At 36.7% G+C, this 27523-nt stretch overlaps 1 protein-coding gene across 1 annotated transcript in view; it reads left to right on the top strand.

Annotated features, from left to right (window-relative positions):
- sacs (sacsin molecular chaperone) overlaps nucleotides 1-27523 on the top strand; it is a 104737-nt gene that overhangs the window by 12526 nt on the left and 64688 nt on the right. Inside the window, exon 2 of the mRNA XM_051927316.1 lies at nucleotides 24132-24282. Within this exon, the coding sequence (XP_051783276.1) occupies nucleotides 24132-24282 (151 nt within the window). The remainder of the gene's footprint in view (nucleotides 1-24131; nucleotides 24283-27523) is intronic.

The raw sequence follows: 27523 nt of genomic DNA on the forward strand, positions 1-27523 counted from the left end.
ACTAAAATAATCTCTTAATATATGCTTGCATATAGAATAACCCAAACTTTTATTCAAGCCAAAAAATACTGTTATTGTTTTATGTATTTATATATTGTGGCATGCAGAGGGTGCTCCATCCACCCAAACCCGAAATAGACAGATGCAGGACACAGCACACACTTTTTAATTTTTTTTTCTTGTGGGAAACACCTTCCTTGTTTCCCACCTGCACAGCACAGTTCTAAACACAATAAACACACCAATGTATTTTCTTCTCTCTTCTTCTTGTGTTTTCTGTCTGTCTGTCTGTCTGTCTGTCTGTCTGCCTGCCTGCCTGCCTGCCTGTCTGTCTGTCTGTCTGTCTGCCTGCCTGCCTTCACTCCTCCTGGCTTTGTCCTCCACTTCTCGACTCTGGCTTCGGAGTAGTGGCTGCTGGCTTCTTTTATGTTGCTCCTGGGAGTACTCCAGGTGGCTCATTAGCCCACCGGAAGTACTCCCAGGTGTGGTGGAAGTCCATACTGATAGGGCTCTGCAGCACCCCGTGGCAGCACCCACGGAAGCCAACAGAACCCAACAGGGCTGTAGCAAACTCCAACTCCCAGTATGCCCTGCAGGACTCCATGGTGCTGGCCATCTGCCACAAAATATAAACTGCTCAAAAAAGTTAAAGGAACACTTTGAAAACACATCAGATCCCGATGGGAAAAAATCATACTGAATGTCTATGAGCTCCTGTATTTTTCTTGGCCTGCCAGACCTGGTTTTAACAGCAACTGTGCCTGTGGCCTTCCATTTCCTGATTACATTCCTTACAGTTGAAACTGACAGTTTAAACCTCTGAGATAGCTTTTTGTAGCCTTCCCCTAAACCATGATACCATGATACTGAACAATCTTTGTTTTCAGATCTTTTGAGAGTTGCTTTGAGGATCCCATGCTGTCACTCTTCAGAGGAGAGTCAAAGAGAAGCACAACTTGCAATTGACCACCTTAAATACCTTTTCTCATAATTGGACATACCTTTCTATGAAGTTCAAGGCTTAACGAGCTAATCCAACCAGTTTGGTGTTGAAAGTAATCAGTATTGAGCAGTTACATGCATTCAAATCAGCAAAATTACAAGAGCACCCAAATTTTTGCACAGCCAGTTTTTCACATTTCATTTAATTTCATACAACTAAATACTGCTTCACTAACAATCTTTGTTCGGAAAACACCCCAGTACTCAGATGTTCCTAGGAAATGAAAGACACACCACTGTTATCTTTTTTGTTGAAAGTAAATTATTATGCAGGCTGAGAGGGGTTCCCAAACTTTTTATATGACTGTGTATATATATATATATATATTAGTAAAGTAAAATACTCATTTGAAAGTTTACTTGAGTAAAGGTAAAAATCTATTCAAGACACTGATTTATTTCAGGCTTTTACTGTAATGAAACTAAAATAATATATGTTAGGTAGAATGCCCATTGGGCACTGGGAGGTCCTTTTTTTTTTTCCTCCAGCCTAACTGGAATTTTTTTTTGTTTTTTCTATCTTTCTGGCCATCCGACCTTACTATTTTCTTTGTTCCATACTGTATAATATTACTGCCTAATCTTGTTTGTTTATTTTTATATATTAACTTCCTTTTTATTTTATCTTTTAAAGCACTTTCAGCTAAATTGTTTGTATGGAAATGTGCTACACAAATAAATGTTATTGTAAAGAATTTTGGCACTGTAAATAAACACATTTTCAATCAATTAAATGTACTACTTTTAATAAAACCAGAGTAGTCGAATTTAATAGGTGATTCAATAATAAAAATATATCAATTTTACACTCATCAACTTGGTTTTTAAAGTAGTTTAGAAATCATCTGTGTGCAACCAAAAACACAACCCTTTGCATGGCGAAATGAACTTTGAAGTACTGTTTGTAACACATGACCCTTCTTAGAAGCTATTCCTTCCTCTAAGAAAAGATACTTGACAAATCCTCCATTGCTTTATTTTAAAACTACTTAACTGGATTCTGCAGAGGAACAGGTGGATTTTTTAGTACCTTTTTGTTAAAGTTTGGAAACATTGTGATTCACCGCCAACTAGCTGGACATCTGTGACTGATAGCCAGTTATGGCCAGTGAAATCTGCAGAATAAGTTACTGAAAAAGTGATGCATATTTTCTATTGGTTCTCAGGGAAAACTCACTGCAAGTGATCAATGAAATGAACAGAATAAACCAGCTAATGATGAGCAGGTAAAAGAAACATGAGGAACTTAAAAAAAATATAAAATTTAATGGTAATATGGTGAAAGAAATGTAAAGGAGTGAAATCAGGAATGGGTGCAATGTCCTAAAATACATACTGTATTACTGTATAATTAAAAATTCAAGAGAATATTCTTTCTTCTCACCAGTACAGCACAGCAACTCAAGAACTGATCATTTCTTCATCGATAATAATTTATTGCCCATATAAAATCTTGCAAGTATGATGCTACTGTTATCTCTGATCACAGTCCTCATATCTTGGAGTGTGAATAATTATGCCCTACGCACTCATCTCGTAACTGCTGTTTTAAACCCCTGTCTTTAGTATATGTAAACTTTACAAAGTTCATCTCCAAACAAATTGATTATTTTTCACATGTATCCTTGGAGGTTGCCAAAGGAACACTTTGGGTAACTTTGAAGGCGTGTTTAAGAGGACCGTTTTTTTTTCATATCTCTATCAAAAAAATAAAATGGAGACTAAGAAGGTGCCGGAGTTAATTGGTAAGATTTCCATAATACAGTTGATCATGAATATGCCACGTCTCATAATGAGGCACTTTACAGGCAAAGACTGGCTTTTTATTTAGTCTCTTGACAACAAAAGAAACTGACAACTAATCTTTAACTTGCGACATCATTATTATGAACATGGAGAGGAGGCTAATAAGATTTTAGCTCAACAAATCATAAGTAGGAAGTTTGCAAAACAATAAGAGAAATTACCAATGCAATTGATAAGAATAAAATAAGAAATCATAGACCGTAAAAATATAACTTACACATTTAAGGAGTACTATAACTCCATATATTTCACTCAGTTTAAAGAAGACAAGGTACAGCCTAAGTAGTTTTTAACAGTAGAATCCCTGAAGCCTACAGAAAAACTCATAATCCCGGGATACATTAAATTCCTTCGCACCTCTCCATTAGCGTTTTTTGTTTTGCAAATGTGTCGATCAGCACCGGCAGCAGGCAGCCTGCTATCCAATTTCCTCACCGATTCAGCTTGTCATACACAAAGTTCTCCCAGCTCAAGTCTTGTTTACCTGAGTGTGAGGTGCCTGGAATGAATAAGGGAAAATAATATATTGTCATTTGGAACACATTTCATGTGTGTTCCGTGTCTACAACGATCTGTGTAAATGTAAGATGACAGGAAATGCGAGGCAAGAAATGTTGAACACAGAACTAGAACAGAAACATGTTCATGTTCTACTAATAATTGGCCAAATTATTACTATTATATAACTATCTATACTAATAAAAGGCAAAGCCCTCACTGACTGACTGACTCACTCATCACTAATTCTCCAACTTCCCGTGTAGGTAGAAGGCTGAAATTTGGCAGGCTCATTCCTTACAGCTTACTTACAAAAGTTAGGCAGTTTTCATTTCGAAATTCTACGGGTAATGGTCATAACTGGAACCTGTTTTTTGTCTATATACTCTAATGGAGGAGGCGGAGTCACGTATCACGTATTACGCCTCCTACGTAATCACGTGAACTGAAAACGAGGAAGAGATTTACAGCATGAGTCAAACGCGGGAACGAAGGTAAATGACGTTAATTGTTGAGTGTCTTTTAATACTGTGTAATTGTTGAGTGTCTTTTAATACTGTGTAAGCATACATATTAACACATGTGCAATTAAACGTGTGCATTTACGGGGTGATTTCTCAGGCTTAAAAGCTCGCCTTTTATTAAAAAGGTAAATGCAAACTCTTTTCATTCTGAAGGGCACAAACCACGTTAGATTTCAGCCGTTAAATGCGCAAAAATGTCAGAACACCAGATAAATAAACGCAATATATTATCAGTTGTATTGTATGCTTACAATACATATAGAAATGTGTTAATTGTTAACTAATATTATGGGATGGTGTTTTTCGACTCGCGCCTTGATTTAAACGATTGCATGTCTTGGTGGGTTTGCGTAGCTTATTGTCAATATCTTTACACCTCTTTTTAAGACTTAATTTAAAAAGGTTTTCTTTTCTTCTTAATTAAAATTTAAAAGCAATACTTAACCGCTGCGAAGCCCCTCACAACTGAAGGCACCGTGGCTGATGTTACCTGACTTGCTGGCCAACCATAAGTGTTACCTGGTAGGTAACCACCCACTCACTTCACTCCCTTACGGGAATCGAACCTCGGACGTCACCGCTAGAGGCGAAGCCCCTAAAATTGCGCCACGGCGTGTGGTTCGTTTATTTGACAGCATGTAGATCGGGGTAATTACATTCACGGCATTTGTAGTCTGATTCACAATCTGATTGTATGGGTGGTTACCTACCAGGTAACGCTTATGGTTAGCCAGCAAGTCAGCTCGAACTGATCACTCGAGTGAAGGCAGCTTCACAAAAACACAGATCCTTAACAAACTGTTATCTAAAAACGAGAAACCCTCATTTATAAAGGTTTGCTGCAGATGACTTAACTGAAAATAAATGAATAGTTCCTATGTGTATAATACATATTTATCTATTTTACTTATGCCTTTATTCCAGCAACTTGCAACATCTGAGGTTCAATTTGTTACATTACTTTTGTTTTTTGCAGCACAGGCAGGTGAAGTGACTTCCTCAGGGTCACACAGTGGTGTCAGTACCAGGATTTGAACTGACAAGCTCCGGGTTTGCTGAAATATTACTGAAGAAAGAAAAAAAAACAAAACAGGCAAATAGGGCTATGCATACAAATGTCCATCCATCCATTATCCAACCCGCTATATCCTAAATACAGGAGCCAATAAGTAGATATGTATATATACAGTATATATATATGTATATATATATTTATATATATATATATATATATATATATATATATATATATACAGTATATATATATATATATATATATGTGAATGTATGTATGTATGTATATATGTATGTCTATATTTATATGTATATATATATATATATATATATATATATATGTAAATATGTAAATTTGTATATGTATATATATATATGTATATGTGGATGTGTATATGTATATATATATGTATATGTAGATATGTGTATATGTAGATATGTATATATGTTTATGTATATATATGGTTACATAACCTCTTTAACACACTACTTCTCTGCTGCGAAGCGCGGGTATTTTGCTAGTCTATACTAATAAAAGGCAAAGCCCTCACTGACTCACTCATCACTAATTCTCCAACTTCCCATGTACGTAGAAGGCTGAAATTTGGCAGGCTCATTCCTTACAGCTTACTTAAAAAAGTTAAGCAGGTTTCATTTCGAAATTCTACGCGTAACGATCATAACGGTTGACAACGTCCGCCATGTTAAACTTTCTTATTTATGGCCTCATCTTCACGAAATTTGGTAGGTGGCTTCCCTGTGCTAACCGAAACCGATGTACGTACTTATTTTGGTGGAATGACGCCACTATCGGCCACCATATTGAACTTTCCAACGGTCTTTGTTACTTATGGGTCCATCTTCAAGAAATTTGGTGCGCGGGTTCCCAACGCTAACTGAATCCTACTTACAGTGTATTCGGAAAGTATTCACAGCGCATCACTTTTTCCACATTTTGTTATGTTACAGCCTTATTCCAAAATGGATTAAATTCATTTTTTTCCTCAGAATTCTACACACAACACCCCATAATGACAATGTGGAAAAACTTTACTTGAGGTTTTTGCAAATTTATTAGGTTTACTTGAGGTTTTTGCAAATCAATATAAACAGCCCCTTAAGCTCAGCGTTCTATTAAAAGACAATGACAAAAGCACCAGGGAAATAGAAGAATTTCGGCAAATACCAAGTGGAGGCAAGGAAAAACGTACCATTTGTTGGTTTAAGCAGTGATGTAAACAACAAAAGAATGTTGATCGAGTAACAGAGTGGCGAAGAAACTCAAAAGTTCAAGTTCAGAAATTTGCAAAGTGTCCAAAATAAATAAGAAGTAGTCAGATATCAAAATCGCCGTGAAAAGGTAAGTCGTAGCCCATCGTCTGAGTGTAATATGGAAGCATATTAGGGTACAGAGTAAAGAAAAACAAAATAGGGACACAGTTGGAAAAAAATGTCCAAATATCAACTTTAATCTTGAAATTTCCACTTTAATCATGTACTTTATTTTGTCATCAAAGTAGAACGTCATAAACTTCATCTTAAAATCGTTTAATTTACTAGTTTCTGAAAGCCCATCGTAACTAAGGTAGTACGTTAAATGCTTCTTTCTATGTGTCCTTTTATGTGCTCTATGTGTGTGAATCACTATGTGCTTCTTAAACAGGCTTTCTCTTCCGCTGACAGGACACAGAATACATTAAATTCATGATATTACAGCTCTCTGAACAATTTCAATATTAAGATGTATACTTGATATCATTTTCATAATGATAGGAATTAAAGCATGTATTAAACATGGGGACATGGTGGCAATGAGCTGGTGCCCTGTCCAGAGATAGTTCCTGCCTCCCACAAAATGCTTGCTGCGCCATGCACGACCTTCGATGAAATAATTTACTACAGCAGTACTGTCTCTCTCAAACCTCCTATTCCTGTCCTTCCTTTTCTTTCTCCAAGTAACCAACACCACACGATCAGCTCTGTAATAGATGCCAAGCCATCGGTAAGCTTAGAATGCAGATTCTTCAAAACTTTTATGAAGCATTGAAATATCTTCATAGTACATCTATCCACCCAGGGTCACACCAATCCCAGAAAGCATACAGCGAGAGGCAGGAACAATCCCTGAATGGGCTGCCAGCTCGTGGCTAGTGCTGCGCCACCGTGTCCTCACATGTTTAATTGTTAACAATATACATTATTTTAATGAAGTTTAAAACTTATATGTATAATGTAATAAACATGCTTTACTGCATTTCATCTTAAAAATGAGATCAAGAGCTCCAAGAAGATAGCGCTTGGAAATGTAAATTGACTTAGAAGCCAGTCATCATCATATGTAAATAGACGCTTTATAAATAGGTTGTGCAATATTATAACTGTAGTGTATGTTTACAGTGAGGTGATTGTACTTATATGTACAAACAGTTCTACCAGGAGCAATTGATGGACTGATTAAGTGCGTTTAGAGCACTTGGGATGAACCTGTTTCTGAACTGTGAGTTCCCTACAGGAAAGGCTCTGAAGCGTTTGCCGTATGGGAACAATTCAAATAGATTGCGTGCATGGCTGAGACAGTGTGTGCAAGATGCTGTATACCGATAGTCCAAGCCGCTGCTGTACAGCTGTGATTCCAAACTCAGATACAGTGGGTTAAATATTCAGTGGTGCACTGGAAATAACAACATTAAAGCAGTGATGGTATTTAGAAAAGTTTGGCCATTCGGTGCACCATTATATGGTTACGGGTTGATTACAATGAGATGCCTTAAACTAATAAACGATATGTAGTTAATTTCAGTGCATTTGATAAAGCCACGTCAGGGATGTGAATCTAAAAACTAAAGGAAAACCACACAGGAACAGTATCACTGCTTTGACTCTGGGTGCCGCCAGTTTGCAAAACCGAGCGGAGAACTTGCGTACGCAAGGGATTGAGCTAGCGTGAAAATGTGCGTGGCTTTACGCCAAGTTTAGTTTTTATACATTGCGATGTGAGCAATTTATACATGAGGCCCCTGGAAATTGGAACAAATTAATGAATTTGCACCAGCCTGACCAGGAATGGAAACTACTTGCTGTACTTCTTTATATATTGTGCTTTGTGCATCAGTAAATACTAACTTTTGTCTATATGCCAATAATCCAGTCGTACAACAATCACTCAGAAAATGAAACCAATGCAGGATGCATTTTAAGGCAGAGAACCCTGTTGCTCTTCCACATGATAATCACTTTTTTCAACCTTCTCAAACATATTCATTATTTAATCTATGGAAAATGCATGGGATTAAGACATTGAGAGAACTGTATGTAGATAACACATTTGCATCTTATGAATAATTATGTTTCAAATTAAACTTTTCATCAACCCAATTTTCCCACTATTTTCAAATTAGAACATTTGTTAAAAGAAACTTACTCAATTTTTCAAAGCTCTTATCCATTTCTATCCCAGGGGCAATACTGATCAGTCTTAAAGAGACAGTATCTCAACAATATATAAAAACATCTCAAACAACTCATCTCTTCAACAATTGTAGGGTATTTTGAAAAAAATAACCTTTCCATTTAACATCTCAGAAAAGGAGTGGAAGTCAGACATTAATAGAATACACTCTAGCTCTGTATTCACCAAGAACTCAATAATTCAACTTAAAACCTTCATCAATCACATTTATGTCATTTAAAATTGTCCAAAATATATTCAGGGCAAGATCCAACTTACAAGTATTGCCCTCTAGTTTCAGCACCACTAGGCCACATCTTTTGGGAATGCATAATATTAACATTTTGGACAAAAATCTATATATACTTATCAGACAGCCTTGGTATGTTACAATCACCCCTAAACCATTAATACCTATGTTTGGAGTACTTCCAGATGTAGATGGACAATTTGATCATAATAGCCTATACTGCACTATCAACACGTAAGATTTGTCATGATTAACTGAAAGAATTCCAACCCACCTTTTATAACTCAGTGGGTAACTGATGTTCTGTATTTTTTGAAATTGGGGAAAAAAAAAACAAATTCTCACTTAGAGGTTCTGTCCAAAACTTTTTTCAATCATGGCAAGATTTAAGTAACAAACATTTTAGAGTAAGCATCTATATAGGGGAAAAAGATGTTTTTTTTTTCTCTGCTATTGGCTCTAATCTCTTTCTTATTCTCTTTCTCTCAGTTGAGTGTTGAATTCTTGTTTTGTTAGGTTTTGTTTTTTTTTCCTGTTGACTTTTTTTTTTGTTTATTTCTTTGGTATTTAGATAGATTTTCAAGTTATTTGTTGTATAAGTTGTGGAAATTGTATCTGCTTGATTGTATACTATGTTACTTTCTGTACTAAAATGAAAAATCTATAGCTTCAGTGGATACTGGTAAAATGTATTTGTATATACTTTTTAGATTGAAACTGATTTTTTAACAAATATCAAATACATAACTAATTAACGTAATGAATGTACTGAGTAATGCAGTTACTCAGACTGAACTCTTATTGGTCAAAATATGTGATACCTGTCTGCTATTCAGATAGATTTGATAGCAGGTGTTCCACACTCATAAAAGTACAACCCCGTCTTTCTCTCTGTCAATCACACTTTCTACCTGATTCACAAGGTCATGCAGTAACTTCCAAGCAAACCAATAGAGTCTAACTACAGACGTCCTAAACACTGCTTTTCTTGCGAGCTAATCAAATTGCACACATCTGATGATGTTTAGAGGCATTTGCCTTATACATACATCAGTGATATTATTTGTTATGTCCGTTCATTTCATCTTTCTCAACAGTTTCAAGTTGTACCTCAGGTGTTATTCTCCGTGGTAAAGTGAGGGCTGATTGGCATTTTAAATAAATAATCGCCAGATTTCCTTCTTCAAGTGTGGGGGCATGGTAGCATGGCGAGAGCAGTTCCTGTATGCGATATGGGAGTGGATGGTCCTGTACTTAGTGCACAGGTAAAGGATCGCCTGCATCCCTGTTTGACACTGGGAGCTGCTGATTGCCACAGGTGTACCATGTCCCCACATCTAAAAAGGGACACGTGAGTGAGAGGAAGAGGGAATCAAAAAAAAAAGAGACGAAAAGAAGAACAAATGATGGAGGTTTAAGTGAGAAGAAGAGAGGCAGCAGTGTAAGAGAGAGTTGGTGCGAGGAAAGGAAGCAGACAGACAGGTATGGAGCTCCAGGAGAAGCGTGTGTGTCCAGCATTCAGGAGTGGGCTGAATGGTTGCTCCTGCTGAGCGACCAAATGGCAGGAGCGACCATTGTGCTAAGTAATGTGCTCTCGCTGGGAAGAGCCGACGGACAGGCAGTGGTGGCAGACTGGGAGCTCGTGCTGGGAGGAGCCTATGGACAGGTTGCAGTACGAGCCGAGCAGGGTTTGGTGGCTAACCGCAAATGCTGAGGAAGTGCCAACGGGGACACCAGTCAGGGCAAAAGGTTGTCTGTGTCTGCTGGTAGACTTCTCCTCGGTCTGAAAGATCCAAGAAGTGATAAGACAAGGAGGGGTTGATTGTAAAGGGGCACCGAGGCTAGTGTTTTTAAAGAAGTTTCCTGCCTGTGTTTTAATCTTTGATTTTTAATGGATATTTATTGGGATTGTTTTAACCTCCACTTTCACTTCTTTTATAGATTACTAGCTGTCCCCTGCGGCTCTACCTGCATAGTAGTGAAAGAGGACAGTGAGGAGGGCCCTACCCAGGTCTCCACTCCTGACGTTATGCTTCCCCCTCCCCTCAGCCCGCAACTTCTGTCTCGGATTAGCGTGAATATATTGCTCCTACAAGAGAACTATGATTCTTAGTGTGATGAGAGAAGTCGCGAAATCAACTAGAATGTTCAAGAAAATTATAGAAAAAACCTGATCTAAATCCATTAAGTAGTTCTTATTCACTAGCAACGTGGAGGTAAGGAACGCCCCAAGGCTGGCGCTTGAGTGAGGAGAGTCCTGCCCCTCTCTCCTCGGCCTGCTGCATCTCTCTCGGATTCTCACAAATAAATTGGTACTATGATACTTGGTGCGATGAGAGAAGTTGCAAAATCCACCGGAATGTTCAAGTAAATTATAGAAAAAAACCCAGTCTAAATCCGTTTAGTGGTTCTCTCGTGAAAAGCAGACAGACGGGCAGACGTTGGATTTTGTAGATTTATGGAACATTTTGAGCACCTTTTTGAACACCTTTTTTTTAATAAAAGCGCTTTCGCACTTTTCACCATCTCTTTGCTTCATGTGTGCCATGCTCATCTGGTTATGTTATCAATGGTGTTGGTTTCAAGAGGCTCCCAAGAATGAAGAGGGAGAATGGAGCCAACCTGCACCATCACATTCTCATAAAATATTTTCATATTATGGTTAAGATTATAGTTGTTGAACGATTTTCTGACTCATGAGTAATGACAACTACAGTATCTAATATGTGTGTTTTGTAGTGGATGTGTCATATACTAACACTATCCATCAGGTAGCAGCCTCTGCCAGACTCTTCTTGAAGTTTCCTCTATGTAAAATCATGTGACATAAGCATGCAGTTTTATTGGCTGTCAAATGAAATTCAAGTCAGCGGACCTTCCAAAAGCAAACACTAGGCACAACTTTTTTTTACCCTCTCTTCCTATTTGCATCAACTTACCAATCAGGTTGAACACAGTATTCTGGGCAATATTCTTAAGGGGGTCAGCACACTTTATTACACCCAATTCACATAAGACTCCATACTTGCATTTACTGTATAAAGTGCAACAGGGAAGTGCGTGATTATGTGGCTGTAGTGAAACATTTTTTTAATTTTTTGCTTCAGTACCAGTACTGAGCTCTGAAAGCTGGTTTCGATACCAAAGTAAAATTTTTAGTACCAGTCCAACACTAATAGTAATGCCAGAGGGGAATTATTGATTTGATGCTAGTCAAGACATCTGTTAAAGTAGGGACAAAAAGAAACACAAATATTGACATGAATCAATGTTCTTGTTTAAGCTAAAACTATGGCTGCAAATTTTTGTAGGCACATTATGTAGGCAGACAAGTTATGAAAATTAAAAACTGTAAAAATTGTTTTCTTTTGTATTCTTCTAATTTTTACATTTTTTTAAATTTTTAATTTAGTTTTCTGTAACAACTTTGTTTTTTTGTGACAATTTTCATTTTAGTTTTCATTAATGAGTTAAGCTTTCGGCAGATCTCCCATATTTTTTGTTCTTCCATCTTCTTTTATTCAGTTGTATCAGACAAACTGAAAAGCATCAGTCAATCTCTACATATTCTTCACTGAATAAAACTTGATATATGAACAGTAGAATATTTTTACTTCTTTGTTTTTGTACATCTATATAAATCTGTAGATACCATTTCATTTATAGAAACATACATTTTTTCATTAAATGACCAAATAGCCTGTAGCAACGTATAGACTCCAACACTTATATATAAATATACCACATCTTTATACAAAAGTGTAGCTGAAAACTCTTCAGTTACAAAGAAAATAGATAAAATAAATAAAAAATAGCTAAAAATAAATTGTAATTGTATAGAATTACTTTTTTTTTCTTCTTCTTCTTCTTTTGGCTGCTCACATTTAGGGGTCGACACAACCGATTATCCGTCTCCATCTATCAATGTTTTTTACGTCCTTTTTTGCCACACCAACTGCCTTCATGTCCTCCCTCATCACATCCATAAACCTCCTCTTTATCCTTCCTCTTTTCCTCTTTCCTGGCAGTTCCATCCTCGACATTCTTTTCCCAATGTACCCCTCATCTCTCCTCTGCACTTGCCCGAACCATCTCAATCTAGCCTCTCTCACTTTGTCTCAAAACTGTCATACTTGTGTTGTTCCTCTAATATGCTCATTTCTAAACCGGACTACCCTCGTTACTCCAAACAAAAATTGTAGCATCAAAGTACTCCTTCCAGCTTTTCAACACAATCTCCCCTCTTGTCAGCAAATTTCCATCTGCATCCTTTAACACTCTGACCTGCAGTATGTCCTTCTGTGCTCAGTCCCTCTGTCTGTTTGATCAGTACAAGTACTTTTTTCCTTACTTTTTGTCCAGCTTCTCATATAGCTCAGCATACACCTTTTTCTAGGCCAACCTTCTCTTCACCTTTCAGCTCATCCTTTTGTACATCTGTCAGCTTTTGTTCTCTCTCTCATTATCCCATTTTTTTCACTAACCTCTTCCTCTTTATGCTTTCCTGTACTTCGTCATTCAATCACCAATTATCTTTGTCTTCTTTCCTCTGTTCAGATGTCACACTAAACACCTTCCTGGCTCTCTCCCGTCAGCTGTGGTATTTCAATCATCTATGTATCATGTCTTCACGACCACCCAGTGCCTGTCTCACTTCCTCTCTAAATTTCACACAAATAGTCTTCTTCTTTCAGCTTCCACCACCTGATACTTTGCTCCATTCTCACTCTCTTCCTCTTTTTCCCCTTAAAATTCATCCTGCATTCCACCAATTAATGCTGTCTAGCTACACTATACTCTGCCACCACCTTAGAAGTCTGTACTCTCTTTCACATTGCATCTCCTACATAGGACAAAGTCCACCTATGTGCACCTTCCTCCATTCTTATAAGTCATCATATGTTGCTTTTATGTCATAAAATATTATATGTATTCACCACCACCATTTCCATCCTTTTGCAAAGTCAATCTTCATCTGCCCTTCAACATTTCTCTCCTTAATGCCATACCTGCCCATCACCTCCTCATCATCACTGTTCCTTTTGCTGATGTGCCCATTAAGATCCGTTCCAATCACCACTCTTTCTGTTTTGGGAATATTCTTCATAATTTTTTCAAACTCACTCCAGAAATCTTCTTTATCTTCCATCTCACATCCCACTTGTGGAGCATATGCGCCAATGACATTTTAACATTACCCCTTCGATTTCCAACTTTATGCTCATCACTCTGTCAGACATTCTCTTCACTTCCAAAACACTCCTAACATACTCTTTTCTTTACAATTACTCCTACCCCATTTCTCTTCCCATTAACACCATGGTAGAACAGTTTGCACCCACCTCTGATGCTTCTGGCCTTGCTCCCTTTCCACTTGGTCTCCTGTACACACAGCACATGTACCTTTCTCTGCTCTGTCATATTGGCCAGCTCTCCCCCTTTACCAATTATAGTGCCAACATTCAAAGTTCAGACTCTGAACTTCACACTATTTCCCTATTTCTCTCTCAGTGTCTTTAAACCCGCTTTCTTCCTGTTGTTCTCCTTCACCTTTTTTGCCCAGAAGTAACATAGTTTCCACTGAAACCCTGCTGAACAGCAGCATTGGTGGCGGTCGTTGGTAACCTGTGCATCTACCCATGGGTGTTCTGTTTCTCATCCGCATGTTTGATTTGGCACAGTTACAACAGTAAAAGTCAGAGTAAAATGCTATTATCAGATAAGCAAAGAGAAGAGGAAAAAAATTCTAGTCAATAGGATGCTGGAGAATATAAACCTCTAGGGGTTCCAAAGCTAAAAGACTGTCTAGCCTGCCCTAAGTAAAGTATTCTATAATATATAAGTGTGATAAAGTTATTTAGATTAGTTATGATGCTCTGTTCTGGAAGTTCTGGTCTCATCAGTAGTTAGAGCATGCCCATACTTCCCAAAATCAAAGGCAGTTGCAAAGTACCTTAATCTGTTGGCAGCGGCACAGGACACAACCTTGGAAAACAGGAAAACGAAAATGTAAAAAAGTAGTGGTTAATAATGCTTGCAGGTCTTTTAAATATATGATACTGTAGGGCGTATTATAGTTTATTACAAACAGCACATTGATAGTGCCTATGTCTATGTATGTAAACAATAAATACGATTAAGTTCTTGGATAAGAAATCAGTTCATCAGACACATAGCATACTTACCATTCAGTCATTTCAATGTCTGAACCCACTTTTTCCAACTCAAGGTTGTGCAGAATTGGCTCAATTTTGAAGTAAATCCCAGAAGGGATGCTAGTCTATAGTCAGGCAAACTGATGCCCACATCCATTCTCACCCTTAGGTAGCCAGTTAATCAGTTATTAGGATTTGATAGGAAAACAGGTGTACAAAGAAAGAACTTTGTGCAGGTATAAGGAGAACATTTAATTTTCTCACAGAACCTGAATGGACTGGGATTCGGATTTGGCCACTGTACTGCCATTCTGCCCCAGTTATGCCAATTATATACAAATAATGTTAAGAGAATAATCCTACTGTAAAGAAAAGTGATAGTTTTTTTTATACTCATCATCATCAGCATTATCATTGGTTTAATGCCCATTTTTTGGGACTACTTTGGGGCCTGCTACAGTTTCTTTACCTATTACATAATTATATAGTAGAATATTAATTATCATATGTCAGTATGTTATGATTAAAAATAATACATTAAGTCACTGCCAAAAGATGTAATTAAATTACTCAAAAGTAAATGATGACAGAGATCTGGGGGTTAGGATTTTCTTTCTGTGGAGCTTGCATGTCCTGCCACATGTGTCTAGGTCAATACTACCTAGCTGGATGTCAGGTATATTGTCAGTGCAAAATTGTTTTTCGTGCAAGTTTATGTACTGTATGCCCTGTCCAAATTACCTTAATACCATTACATTGGAGAATCTTTTCTTTGTCTAACATTTTTGATGTAATTTCTTCCACAATAACTAATGTCTTCTGTCTTTTTTCTCGCTGTAACTGTCAAATTATATTGGCTATAAGTAAGTATTGATCCAAAATTACACAATTGGTTCTAAAAGCTGTATAAAAAGCTGGTGGTGAACTGAGTATCACAATCTTTGTGATTATTAATTTTAAAATATTTATAAATAAAATATTATTTTACTTTGATATGGCATTGAGTACTCACAAAATGGTTCTGGCATTGAAGTGTATATGCAGAATAGCCCTGTCTACTGAAAATAAACTTCTGTTATTTGCACTTCTAGCAACTATGGCTATTTCTTACTGCAATAGGAATCAAGATTTCACGCCTATAAGTTTCAGTATAGTTTAGAAGTTGTACCCCTGTGTGTACTGGTTTTAGTTTTAAAAAATGCACACTTTCTATCAGCTGCTGTTGTGTATCAAAAGAATTATATGATGGCACAGTTTCAAAGTATTCAGTCTGAATGTACTATTGTTCATAAAAATGTCATGATCTATTCACATGAAGGCACACAGACAACATTCCCATTGATTTTAAGCCTACATGAGCGCATTTACAGTATTTGACTTTTTTTTTATTTAACTTTTCATTCTGGTTGTGTTTCATACAAAGTTGGAACACAAATTATTTTCCTGTTTTAGTGGACATCTCTTTTTATGATTGTTAATCACTGTATGTGCGGTACATGCTGTCAGTCATGATTCTCATTGTTTATCCCTATCCTATTTTAAACAATAAGTTCCCAGAAATTCAGTAGGTATGTGAAACAAAGTAATTTTCCTTAATCAGTAACTCTGCAGATAGCAACTGACATAGAATTTGAGCTGAAACAGACTAGCATCCTTTTGCCCTTAAAATTGAATTTAGCTTGTTTATTAAATGGATGGATGGATTTGTATTTAAAAAGAGATTCATAAGTAAACTGGGAACTTTAAGCTAAACATCATTTAAAGATGTCATAAACGTTGATTTAATTTTTGTTTAATTAAATCAACCAAGTATGTGTTTTCAAGGATTTCTTACACTTGTAATATATAATCAAAGTGTATTTATATTTTTTATCCAGAGTATACAATGTATATTTGATTAATGATTTATAGGAAATGATGCACTCTGTTTGCTGTCTCACAACAGTTTGCATGTAATACCCATTGTTTTGGTACTTTTGGTTATTCCAACTGCAAAAGCTTCTTCATTTAAGTAAGTGGGTGTGTGTGAGCATACTTTTAAATGGACTGGTTCCTTATCTAATGTTGTAAATCCAATAACTGTTTTGTGGGTTGTTTAAGTTATTATCTAGACTGGCTTCTAAAAAATCTGCATGATAGTGGACTGATTTTGGTTTCAAATATTTCATATAAGGAGTGAGGAAGAATTTATATCAAACTCATTAGTTTATTCAGTTTGGGGTTTTATATTTACTATTTTACTTGATCCAGAGCGTTTTGTCAGAATTTAATTTTTTTCCCTACTAAGTGAATATTTCAGGTGTATCTTCTGCCCATCTATCCATTTTTTAAAATCAGTTTTCTTTTATTGCAAGGGTATGAGGATGAGGCAAAGCCTTTCTCCTAAGCATTTACCACAAGGCAGGGACAAGTTCTAATGGGATGTCAGTCCATTGCAGGTTAGAGTCATGTACACATTTACACTTAGACATAGTCAAGGAAAGCTAATTACAGTAACCTAACAGGCATACAACAACAACAGCAATTTATTTCTTGTATAGCCCAGAATCACACAATGAATGCCTCAAAGGACTTAAACAGGCCCTGTTTTTTGACAGCCCCCACCTTTGATTCCCTAAGAAGACAATAAAAAAAAAACTCCCCAAAAAAACTTTGTTGGGAAAAAAAATGGAAGAAATCTTGGGAAAGGCAATTAGAGAGAGAGACACCCTTCCAGGTAGGTTGGGCTTACAATGGGGGTCAAAAAATTGGGTAAATGCAATACACAAAACAGAACACAAGGAATCCTCTTCACAGAGCTAGATGGCCAATCTATCACTGCCACCTCAGAAATATAAAACAATGGCACAAACTACTTTGTTCTTGCTCATAAACCAATTGTGGGCACAGAGTGATGAGACAACTCTCAAGGCAAAATATAAGAATAGATTATACCGCTAACTAAATGTAGAAGTATCACATATGGGGATACAGATTTGTTCAAATACATCAAAAACAAAGCAGAAACTGTAATGTGCACATTTAGAGACTACTATAAGTCCTTATATTCTATTGAGCTTAAAGAAGACAAGATGCAAAATAATGCATTTCTGGATATGTTACAGATACCACATCTAGATATTCTCAGTGCAGAGGTACTGGATAAACCTCTGGCACTATCAGAATTGCAAGATGCTATAAACTCACTTCAGAGAGGGAAAACAGCAGGCCCTGATTGCTACCCTGCTGAATTTTATAAAAAAAATCCCAATTAACACTAGAATTGCCAGAGCAATCATTATTAGGTAAATAACATTCAATCTGGCTCTTATATACAAAGTACAGCAATGGCAGCTTCCACCTTCAGCTATAGACTCTTCAGTGCGTGAGTGACTCTCTGTTCTAGTGTTTAGATCTGGACGGTGCTTGTGCCCAAAACATTAACATTTATATGTTACTTACATAAAAGCCAGATTGAATGTTATTTACTTTGATTTATTTACTTACTTCCTACAGCGTAAAGTCACAAGTAGACTGCAGAGCTTCCTGTGTTTGATCGACACGGGCATGCTCAAAAAATACACGTGTAATGACACAAAAAGAGCACGCTGACACTTCAGTTCGCAAACAATGGTACGAGAATGCAGTCAGACTTCTTTTTTGGGCACATACACCGTCCAGATCTAAACACTAGCATGGAGAGTCGCTTGCATACTGAAGAGTCTATAGCTGCAGGTGGAAGCTGCCGTCGCTGTACTTTGTATATAACAGCCAGATCGAATGTTATTTACCAAATTATCCTGATTTATTTACTTACTTCCTACGGCACAAGTAGACTGCAGAGCTTCCCGTGTACATATACAAAGTACAGTGACAGCAAAAGTGCAACGTGCATTCTTTGTCCGATGTAGAACCGTCATCATCATCTGAGTTCACCTCTGTTATAGGATGTCTTTATGTGAAAACAGCAGTGTCAGATGGGGAGGGGGGGTGGGATCGTGAACGCGACTGAGAGAATAAAACTGAATAAAAAAAACAAACCAAAGCTAACCTCTACAAGTATCATAAATTTGCACAGGCTGTTACAGACTCAAATCAAATGTGTGTTTTTATTCTAAGATAGTAAGAATGAGAGCAGCTCACTTCTCAAAACGGAGTCGTCCGGGGTCGAACTCATGAAGTTTGGATTACCAATCAACAGTTGTTACCATTGCGCCACCGAAGCGATCGTATCAAAGGGGTGTGAATGTTGCACCCTAAACCCTGGGTTCTTTTTCTGCAGTTATATTCTTGAATAGAAGCGCACTTGCTCTGTTATATTTGTACCTTTTGTGAAAAGTGTTCATTTGAAATTTGGACTTCAGGCTTCACATATTAAACACGTCTACATTTTGTCAATTATTACTAAAACATGAAAAACGTTTCTGTTTTAATGATGTGTTTACATAGATTGTTGTAGGCACGGAACACGCATGAAATGCATGTGTTCCAAATAACCATATATTATTTATGATAATATATAATAACCAGTATTTATAAAAGGTGTCATTTTGCTTGACTTCTCACTCTATACAACTCTAAGCAACAGACATGCAGGTAAACAGACTTGAGCTGAGAAAACTGTGGGTCAGTGGGGTTGTGATAGTAGTCTGCTTGCTGCTTATCGACACATTTACAGGACAAAAGATGCTGATGGAGAGGTGCGAAGCAATTTAAGGTGGGACAGATCTACGAGTTTTTTCGTAGGCTTTGGGAATTCTATTGTTAAGCTAGCTCCCCTTTTATTAGCAACATTTACAGAAGCTAGAGACAATAAAATTCTACTTCAAACATTTCGTCAAGTTTTAATTACCATCTTTCCTAAGCAAAATAAGGACTTATTACAATGTGTATCATTCAGACCAATCTCACTTTTGAATAATGATGTTAAGATGCTCTCCTAACTAGAAGAATTGAGGAAGTGCTTCCCTTGGTAATATCACAAGACCAAACTGGATTTATTAAAGGCAGACACTTAGCTTCCAATCTTCGACGGCTGTTTAATGTAATATATTCACCCACAAAGTCAAACACCCTGGAAATATTATTATCGTTGGATTCAGAAAAAGCATTTGATATGGTTGAATGGAACTACCTTTTCACCATATTGGAGAAATTTGTGCATGGATCAAACTACTGTATACCAGTCCAGAAGCTTCAGTTTGTATTAACAACATTAATTCAGACTACAGTAATCCCTCCTCCATCGCGGGGGTTGCGTTCCAGAGCCACCCGCGAAATAAGAAAATCCGCGAAGTAGAAACCATATGTTTATATGGTTATTTTATATTGTCATGCTTGGGTCACAGATTTGCGCAGAAACACAGGAGGTTGTAGTGAGACAGGAACGTTATTCAAACACTGCAAACAAACATTTGTCTCTTTTTCAAAAGTTTAAACTGTGCTCCATGACAAGACAGAGATGACAGTTCCGTCTCACAATTAAAAGAATGCAAACATATTTTCCTCTTCAAAGGAAACAGAGAGTAAAGCAAACAAATCAATAGGGCTGTTTGCTTTTAAGTATGTGAAGCACCGCGGCACAAAGCTGTTGAAGGCGGCAGCTCACACCCCCTCCGTCAGGAGCAGGGAGCGAGAGAGAGAGAGAGAGAGAGAGAGAGTTTGTTTTTCAAACAAAAATCAATACGTGCCCTTTGAGCTTTTAAGTATGCAAAGCACCGTGCAGCATGTCCTTCAGGAAGCAGCTGCACACGTCCCTATCGTCTAGGTGTGCGAACAGCCCCCCTGCTCACACCCCCCTACGTCAGCGCAAGAGAGAGAGAGAGAGAAAGTAAGTTGGGTAGCTTCTCAGCCATCTGCCAATAGCGTCCCTTGTATGAAATCAACTGGGCAAACCAACTGAGGAAGCATATACCAGAAATTAAAAGACCCATTGTCCGCAGAAACCCGCGAAGCAGCGAAAAATCCGCGATATATATTTAAATATGCTTACATATAAAATCCGCGATGGAGTGAAGCCGCAAAAGGCGAAGCGCGATATAGCGAGGGATCACTGTAATTCAAACCAGAACATGGTACTAGACAAGGATGTCCCTTATCACCACTGCTTTTTGCAATCACCATTGAGCCATTGGGAGCTCACTGTCGAAATGCTTATGAGATAAAGGGGATTATCAGAGAAGGACTTGAACAGAAAATTTCTCTGTATGCAGATGATATGGTACTGTATATATCCAATCCACAAAATACTGTGCCTGTAGTCCTAACAGCACTAACAGAATTTCGAAAGATTTCTGGTCTCAGAATTAATTTGAAGAAAAGTGTGCTCTTTCCACTGAATTCTCAAGCTCAAAATTTTAGATTGGACACCTTCCCTTTTATCATTGCAGATCAGTTTAAATACCTAGGGGTAAATATCATAAATAAACATAAAGCTCTTTATCAACAAAATTTTAATGTCTGCTTGGAAAAAATTAAGCAAGACTTGCATAGATGGTCCACCCTTCATCTCACTTTAGCTGGATGAATTAACATTGTCAAGATAAATATAAAATTATTATACATCAATAAATCATTTTTTAAGAAATCAGATTCAACCATAACCTCATTTATCTGGAATTCAAAACATCCATGTATCCAAAGGGCGACCCTAGAAAAACCTAAGGCAGAACGTTGCATGGCTCTACCTAACTTTCAGTTTTATAACTGGGTGGCGAATATACAAGCTATAAAAATCTGGACATTGACACAAATAGATGAACAGACACAGGCTTGGTCCGCAATAGAAATAAAATCCTGCGTACTTTGTTATATTCCTTGCTTTGTACCCCAATAAGTACAAGTCATTGCCAATATACTAACAACCCAATTGTGCTTCACCCACTCAGAATATGGAACCAATGGTGGAAGTATTTTAAGATGGAGAAGCTTTTATCTGTGGCACCTCTGCACGAGAACCACCTTTTTCCACCCTCTCAAACATATGCAGATTTTAATGTCTGGAAAACATTTGGGATTAAATCACTTAGAGATCTGTACATAGACAACACATCCTACAAACAATTACAATCCAAGTTTAACTTTCCAGCAACACATTTCTTACATTACCTTCAAATTAGAAACTTTGTTAAACAAAACATGCCCAATTTCCCTCACCTCCCACCTACCTCTATTCCGGAAAAAATATTGATCAGTCTTGAGGACTCAGACAGCATTTCCGTAATATATAAAAACATTTTACATTCCCTCCCTTTCAAAGATGCCAGACTACACTGGGAAGAGGATCTCTCACTCAACATCTCAGAAAAGGAGTGGAAGGTAGCAATGCACGGAATTCACTCGAGCTCCATATGCGCAAAGCATACAATTATTCAACTTACAATTATATATCGAGCGCATCTGTCTTGTTTAAAATTGTCCAAAATGTTTCCAGGGCAAGATCCAACCTGTGAACGTTGCAATCAAGTTCCAGCCTCATTGGGCCGTATGTTTTAGGCCTGCACCAAACTAACATCATTTTGGACCAAAATCTTTAAATGCCTTTCAGACAGCCTTGGTGTCACAATCCCTCCTAATCCACTAACAGCTGTGTTTGGTGTACTTCCAGATGGTCTTAAAGGGGAGAAGGACAAACAAACTGTAATCGCCATTAAATCACTATTGGCACGTAGACTTATCTTACTCAACTTGGAAGAATGCTAAGTCAACTCTTTTAAGTCATTGGGTAACTGATGTTATATAACATCTAAAATTGAAAAAAATCTAAATCTCACATAGAGGATTTGTGCAAAACTTTTTCAAAACCTGGCAGGAGCTAATCAACATTTTAGAATAAGCATTTAAATTGAGGAAGCGGATTCTCTCCCCTCTTTTTTATTCTATTTATTTTGATTAATTTATTTATTTACATATTTTTACTATTATTAAAAATTTACTCTGCTGGCCTAGTTCTCTTTGTCATGGGTGGGGTTAATTTGTTTCGATCCTAGTTTTGTTAAACTTGACTTGCTTGTATGGAATGTTATTTGATTGTAATAAAATTAGTAAAATGTTAAAAAAAAAAAAAAGCAGAAATAAATTAACGTAAATGAAGAACAACAATATCTGTCCATCAGTTAATTGTAGAGCCACGGGCAGATTGTAGGAAAAGTGTCAGACAAATGAAGCACAGTCAGGGTCTGTGAGACCTTGACCAAGTAACTGCATTCTACAGCTGAGTCAGTGCTGGGCCAGCCAATCTGATGAAAGGACCCTTCTACCCCATGATACCAATGCTCCTTTATTTGAGAAGCCTTTTCCATTGGTAGGCAATCATTTGGCAGTAGAGCAGTTGCACCAAGTGCCACATGAGGATGCCTAGTAAAGAAGCAGAATAGGGGAGGGTTAGTAACTGTTTATAAATGTCATGTTACATATATTTTAATACTAATGACTAACAGCAGAAATGAAGTATGCACAGTTAATCAATAGCTCTACTAAGGTATGCTAAACTGCAATAGTGAATCTTCAGCCTGGATTTAAAAGTTGAGACAGAAAGGGTACCTCATGTAGTAGCAGGCAGATGATTCCACAGCTTTTGGGCTCTGTAACTAAAAGCTGGACCTCCTACTTTTATTTTATAAATCCTTGGAATAATATGCAGTATGCCATCTTGAGAGCTTAATGTGCACTCCAGTTTGTAAGGAATGATAAGTTCAGATACAGTACATAAGGAGGTCCTTGGCCATTGGCTTCATACTTTTAAGATGGTGTGGTGGTCCAGTTCAAGTGACATATTAAACAACACTGGCAGTGTTGAATTTGTATGTTCTCCGCTTACTAGGATGCACATTATCTGCATCCTCCAGTTCTGCCCCATATCCAAAAAGATCATGAATCAAGAATAAAATGACATAGACATAATTGTCTGTGTAAACTCCAAGCAGACCGTAAAGGGGCCAAAGTTGAGTCCATGCTAATGGAGTTAACTACCACACTGCCAAGTCATCCTATATGTATGCTTATGTGAATCAATCTACATTATAAACTTAAAAATGTCTATTTACGCTTAAATTCTTAAGCAAATGCTAACCAAGTTATTTTTATGGAATCTGCAGTATGAAATATTGATATGTACAACAGGATTGGATTACTCTTCAGAATGCTTTGTGTATTTCACAGTAGTTTCTGAAATGCTCAAATCAGTAGCATTGTTATATAATTCTTCTATGTAAAACATTAACCAAAAATGATTGTACTAATGAGGCATATATTATATCTATTCCATTTTTTTGTTAATCAGTTTATTTTATAGTTTTGTAGGGACAGCAACAGCAGGTAGAAAACAGTATCCCGGTCCATATTGAATACCAGACAGTGGGAAACTGCATACAAACATAGAATCTGCAATTTGAGTTGGTATGTTTTTCATTGTTGCCAGCATTCATATTTCTTTTAATAGTCTGTTTGTTTTTTAGGTTGCCAAGGGTGACAGTACTTCATGAATACATTGGCAATAGAACATTTGAGGTTTCCCCCACCTCAACTATAAGAGACATCAAGCAGCTCATCTATATAGAAACGAACCTTCCTGTACTCGAGCAGCAGCTGTCAGAAAAAGGAAAAGAGGTAAGCACAAGTATATATTTCTCAATAGTATGGACTGATAACCATACAAGTTAGTCTGTTATATTAAAACCAGATTTACATTTCTTCTGATACGCAACATAATGAAAAGTTTCACATGTCTGGTTGTCCCAAATAAACTTACAATTTCTCTATTTCATTTTCATTTATTGTGGCTGGTCTTTTGTATATATTTTTTTCAATCATTACCATTAACATAACATATACTGAAATATGTAATACCAGAATATCTGAACATCTGATTGCCTTTTAGAGTTAAAGCTAAAATATATAATAAGTTCTCAATAAAATGATGCAGTTTTTAATGAGGCAAAAGCTTAAGTATGTGTGTGTCAGGAACTGGCCCTTATGCTTGTCTTCTGCCCCGGCCCCTCCATATGCATCTGATGTTTAGCAGCACTTATTGTTCAGCAGTCACATGATGGGGAGCAAAGGAAATAAGAAGTGTTTGTGTATTAGCTTTTTCAATAATTATATTCTATAGCTTTGTGTCCTATTGTATTTTAAAAATTTCTTTTTTTTTTGTATTTTATGTATTCACTGTTTTTGATTCACCTTTTGCATTTAGAATCAACCTTTGCATTTTTTTGGATATGGTTAATGGATTTGGTATTTTGACATTTTTAGCTGGATCTCTCTTTTTCAGTTTTTTTTGGAGTTTCATATTTAATTATGTGATTTTATAATAATACATTTCTTACCATTTCTTCACTATTATATTCATGTGAAATATTCCTTTACTACAGTTTGTCCTGTGATTTACAGTCCAACTACTTGTTTTTTTCCTGCTCCAATTTCTATGGGTTGGACTGGCCAGTGTCAATGTGTACTTTATCAGTTATTATCTTTATATACTCTTTTATCTTATGTTTAAGCATTGAGTAGGTGCACACTACAACATTCTATCAGCAGCTGTTTATCTTTTGTAATTTAAAAGTTATACAAAACAACATATTGGTAGCACAGTTCCAACTGCTAAACAAAAGTGTGTAATTGTTAAGCAATACACACATGAATTACAAGTGACTGCTATGCAGTTTGAAAAGCTTATTTTTCTTGCTGCTTCTATATGATAAATAAAAATAAAAGTAGTTCCACTAGTGCTAACCCACTTACTGTGGGTTACACTTTTACTATTATCTGATTTTTTAATCCTGTCCTTTAAAATGGGTCAGAAAATGAAAAATAAGTTACTGAAATGATATTTTAAATGGGAAAAATAATTATCCATTCCTAGCCTATCAGGAATCCTCCCACCACTTTCCCAAATATTGTGTCCATATTTTCTCCATGATATACAATAGTGTTGAAGAGTTTGGAATCACCAAAAATGTTCATGTTTTTGATAGAAATTGATACCTTATTTTATCAAGGCACCATTAAGCAGATCATTCATCAGTTATTTAATTACAAAACTGTTTATAAGGTCATTAAAGGGAAAGTTTCTGCACATTAGCCTACTTTTATGATCCGAGAGAGAAACACTGGGTCTCCATCGCTGTCATGGGGAGGGAAGGTTCACCTCTCAGGTTGACCAGCAGGGTGAATTTGGTTCACAGCAAAGTATAGTTATGAAATATAGGGTTTTAAAGAAAAGAAATTACAACAACTTTTGCAAAAGTGCTTTCACTTTATTTCTGTTTTCTAGCCAAGGGAACAAAGTGCCCAATGAATTATTACTTTGGCTTCAAAAACACAATGTGCAGCACACATTTGGTCTTTGCTGATTTATTTTCATCAACGAAATGTGCCACTTTAGCAGCTCCAGTAATTGCATGTCTCTGTGATTCCAAGCTTCTGTTAACATATTTCATATCATATCATTAAAGAATTTCCTCACACTCCATGAATAATATCTGACCAGATAATATCGAAGTTTGAAAAACTAACTAAATAAATTTTATTTCGGTGTGAACATATGGAGCAGCTCATTTTGTCATCATTTTTACTTGCTACAAATAAAGTTGGCAGTGTCTGTTAGGAGTTTGTTCCCAATTCTCTGATACTCAAGGTTGTTTACTTTTCAAAGAAATCATTGTTTTTAATCATTTTTTTTGTAATCATGTTTGTGGCTAGCAAAGGATTACAGTACACACTGACAAACATTAAGTATAGTTTATATTTTAATACTATAGGCATGTAATTGAAGTGGCTCCCAGGAGACAAAGAATAAAAAATTCAAAGGGCAGGACATTTTGCCAACATAACTATAATAATAAAATAGAAATGTAAGTTTAAATAATCCTTAACCAGTTGGCATATTTAGACAAAAATAATGGATTATAAATGCAAAATAATATTGATGAATTTTTGCCTACTAAATAATAGTAGTGGATTTAAAAAACCTACATAGTACAACCTCTGACTTAACAGTGATGTTAGGAGAAATTTGCAGTTAATTAAAAAAAATGTGAAACACTACATAAATTCTGCAAATAACTCTCAAATGAATTCTTTCTCTTTTTGAGTGACATAGGAAAAAGAACAGAGAAGCTTGTAAAGATCTGAAGAGGAGCTTCCACAAAAAGCTAAATATTTTCACTTTTCTTTAACCTGTTGCAACTAGTACTACCTGTACTCGCACTCTTTCCCTGAAATCTGCAAATCTCAGACACCCAAACATGGTGTGCTAGACAGGAATGAGTGGTGTGTAGTCATTTCTGGGCTACTTGTGGGTTCTGTGGATGTTCTTTGAGATTCTAAGCGAATACTAAGAGAATATGATTTCTGAACTTGTGACCAAGAGCAAATACACATATCCATATACAGGGGTTCCTTGGGTTACGACGTCTCGACATACAACGTTTCGAGTTTACAACACTCACTCCCATAAAAACTTTAAAAAATTGAGACGTGACTGTTTCGGCTTACATCGTTAGCATTGTATTTATAGACTACGTGGGCGAACTAGTTTGGTTGAGCGCAGCACAAGTCTTCCATATGTGTTGCTTTGTTTGGTGATTTTTTGGCCCTTATCATGGCTCCTAAACGAAAGTCAGAGTCTTCAGATGGTAGTGCTTCGAAGAAGAGGAAAGCCATCATGATGGAAGTGAAATTAGACATTGTAAAGAGATGAGTAGGAATAACGGTTAGGAATTTTTTTACACTCATTTTTTTGTCATTTTTATCTGTTTCTACAGTACAGTGTACAGTACAGTACATTATGGTTTTGCACCAAAATTCGTGTTACATGACTGTTGTAGGAACGGAACTGTGTCGTAAC

Source organism: Erpetoichthys calabaricus, chromosome 4, assembly GCF_900747795.2.
Source record: "Erpetoichthys calabaricus chromosome 4, fErpCal1.3, whole genome shotgun sequence".
NCBI classification, from domain to species: domain Eukaryota; kingdom Metazoa; phylum Chordata; class Cladistia; order Polypteriformes; family Polypteridae; genus Erpetoichthys; species Erpetoichthys calabaricus.